Source organism: Anneissia japonica, unplaced genomic scaffold, assembly GCF_011630105.1.
Source record: "Anneissia japonica isolate Jap-2015-1 unplaced genomic scaffold, ASM1163010v1 scaffold334_len275345_cov169, whole genome shotgun sequence".
Taxonomy (NCBI): domain Eukaryota; kingdom Metazoa; phylum Echinodermata; class Crinoidea; order Comatulida; family Comatulidae; genus Anneissia; species Anneissia japonica.
Window position 1 is genome coordinate 105,322 of NW_022716574.1, and position 3,350 is coordinate 108,671.

The following is a 3,350-nucleotide window of genomic DNA, read 5'->3' on the forward strand; positions in this document are numbered from 1 at the left end:
GGGGTGGGGAACCGATGTCCCCGACGAGGGGTAAGATTTCTCCGACGAAAGCAAAGTGGGCGTGGTCAAATTCGATTTCAAGTTTCGGAAGTGGTACTTTTGAAATGAGAAAATGTTGACGATTTATGCTTTTTCTCCTCGACGAGGGGCCCTGGCCCCCACCCCCGGCTGGCGCCACCCCTGTGATAAAGGTGCCGTGAGGACCTACCGTATGGTCCAAAGCCCCGGTCGGGCTTGGTAGGCCTACCTGGTCCGATCAGGGAGAGCCTGGTTATGAGGGTGTATTGTTAGGTTAATTGGAGGTGCAAGCCCCAAGGCCAAGGGAGCTCCATTGCCGTGAATGGACCATTTGGGCGCCGTACTCAAATATTAGATAAAAGTTTAGAATTTGCTCATTGTCCGTTGCAGGACCCGCTGCATGATATATACACGTTGAAGTCCACTGTTAAATTTGGTACCGTCTGATACATCATCGTTTCCATCAGTACATAGGATCGGTCTTATTCACTTGAGGCACTCAATGGGAATTTTCTTATATTTTTAGTGAAATGTGTATTTTTTTAAATTGTGTTTATTTTGTAAGTCTAACAAAAATTAAAATATGTAATACAGTCACCTCCCACCTCACTTGAAATAATGGAAGCAAAAAATTACGCTCAAGTAGTTAAAAATCACCTAAAATTACCTTATTTTGCGAGTTAGAGCACCTCACCTAATCATCGATCCCCCACATGACCTTTGCGCCCCTCCCCCACACGTCAGCTCCCCGTGTCAAGAATCCAGATACGCCACTACTTTATTCTTATGAACAAATGAAAAAAAAAACAAACAAACAAATTGCTCAAGGTTAAGAATTTATTGGATAATTAGTATTCAGCCAATATACAGTATAAATCAAGCCTCTTGATAAAAATCATAAACTCAAGGTAGTGGTAGTGTTAAGTACTAGGCCTATTCTATTGGGTCAATAATATGACTGGGTGGAAACAGATCGTTCCGTGACCCACACCTCTCTTTCTCCCCATCAAATTCAAACTGTTTTTATTTCCACACGAAGTTTATTGAATATAAATGTACATCAATAAAAGTACGGTACAGTTTAGTGTGGGGGTGAGTCAGACAGATAAAACATTAATCTTTAGGACCGACCAACCCCTTGCAATAAATACAATAACTTTTAATATAAATGAAAGAAAACACAAATGAAAATGAGAGAAAAAACTGTATATAAGCCTATATACATAATATTATATATCTAAACATTCTCAAACACCCAAGAAGTAGGCCTAATGTAAATATAAATCAAGGCGAGTGAATCAAGGAAGTATTACTTAGAATATTACAAAATATCAAGCTGATTTATCGTTCTATGCATAGTGCCGTTATGTTTAAACATCTAATGGAAGCAACATCATTATTAATACATTCTCTTATAAAATAATTTTCTACTCCAGTAATATTACATTTTTTTTCTAACCTGGTTGGGATCCATACGTCTTTACGACACACAGTAACACATTTTGACGGTAAATGTGTTTTAGTTCCACATTTACAGTGAAATTAAAAGGCGTCTTGAGTAAGGTACGTAGGCCTATCCATTTTACACCAAAAAAATACGCCTCCCTCAATAAACGCCCCTCAAAAGCCATTCTCACCAATAAACGCCCCAGGGCGTTTACTCGAATAAATACGGTAAGTCAAATTTCATCTATACTAAAAATAATAAAGATATATTATGTTTTATATGTTAGAGAAATGTTGTTCGTACTCGCCAATGTTCAGTTTTGAGATGACGAAAAGCCTCTTTTGCGGTTTAAACATGTTATAATAACTCAGACTTCGTCTGATAGTGTTTCGGACTAAAACGACCATGTTCCATTCAGACAAACCCGTGTTAAATAATACATGTTTATTTTGAATGAGGTATTTATCATTTTTGTAAAACAGGAGGTTTAAATGGTTGAAAGAAAAATATGGGGAAACGTATAATTCAAACGAAAATTCAGAGCAATATGTTAATCAATTGACGGCCCCGCCGTCACCCCACACCTTAATACACATTTTAAAGCTTTCACTTAGGTCTATTATTCCTATTGCTTGCTGATTATAATTAATCATATCTTTTCACAAAGGCCTAAAGGCCCCACCTGCTTCATGAAGTTCCGAGGACTCTTTATTCAGGGTGATGCCACATTCTGGAGAGGAATCATGGGTCTCCTCGTGAGCTAGAAAACAAAAATCAAAAGAAAATATTAAATGCAAAACAATTCTTTAATTTTCAGAAAGACACAACACATCCGTTCAAAGAAAAATATTGGGAAAGATGTTGGGGTCTGAGTTAGTCAAAAGGGGTGGTCTTCAATACTTTCCATGAACACAATTTCATGCACGGCAAAAGCCTATCTCAGCATCTTTTACTCAGAATAAAACGTACGGTAATATACCAAACTCGGCTTTCGTAGATTCAATAAAACATCGAATTGCTAGTTCATTTATAAAAATACAATAATGAATCTACTTGTGCCATGGTTTCTCTGATTTATTATTACATATCAGTGGTTATTATAGTATTTAGTAAGTGGGTTTTTTTTTTTTTATAAAACATCGAATTGCTAGTTCATATATAAAAATACAATAATGAATCTACTTGTGCCATGGTTTCTCTGATTTATTATTACATATCAGTGGTTATTATAGTATTTAGTAAGTGGGGTTTTTTAAGCTTTCACTTAGGTCTATTATTCCTATTGCTTGCTGATTATAATTAATCATATCTTTTCACAAAGGCCTAAAGGCCCCACCTGCTTCATGAAGTTCCGAGGACTCTTTAATCAGGGTGATGCCACATTCTGGAGAGGAATCATGGGTCTCCTCGTGAGCTAGAAAACAAAAATCAAAAGAAAATATTAAATGCAAAACAATTCTTTAATTTTCAGAAAGACACAACACATCCGTTCAAAGAAAAATATTGGGAAAGATGTTGGGGTCTGAGTTAGTCAAAAGGGGTGGTCTTCAATACTTTCCATGAACACAATTTCATGCACGGCAAAAGCCTATCTCAGCATCTTTTACTCAGAATAAAACGTACGGTAATATACCAAACTCGGCTTTCGTAGATTCAATAAAACATCGAATTGCTAGTTCATTTATAAAAATACAATAATGAATCTACTTGTGCCATGGTTTCTCTGATTTATTATTACATATCAGTGGTTATTATAGTATTTAGTAAGTGGGGTTTTTTATGAGAGCCAGAAGTCTGGCACTCTGTGGGTCCGGGGGAAAAGCTCTTGTCTTGGCCAGGGGTGTAAGCCTAAATTCTCCTGGGAACTTCTGTAAAGTGTTGGTAG

At 36.8% G+C, this 3,350-nt stretch overlaps 1 protein-coding gene across 2 annotated transcripts in view; it reads right to left on the reverse strand.

The window, feature by feature from the left end:
* Positions 1-2,074: 2,074 nt before the first annotated feature.
* Positions 2,075-3,350, reverse strand: part of LOC117109774 — a 5,596-nt gene continuing 4,320 nt past the window's right edge. Inside the window, exon 5 of one of the 2 annotated variants that reach the window (XM_033252191.1) lies at positions 2,075-2,225. In XM_033252191.1, the coding sequence (XP_033108082.1) occupies positions 2,125-2,225 (101 nt within the window). In that variant the 3' untranslated portion in view covers positions 2,075-2,124. Of the gene's footprint in view, positions 2,226-2,741; positions 2,880-3,350 lie in introns of those variants that run through there. The other variant, XM_033252189.1, reaches the window with a different exon arrangement.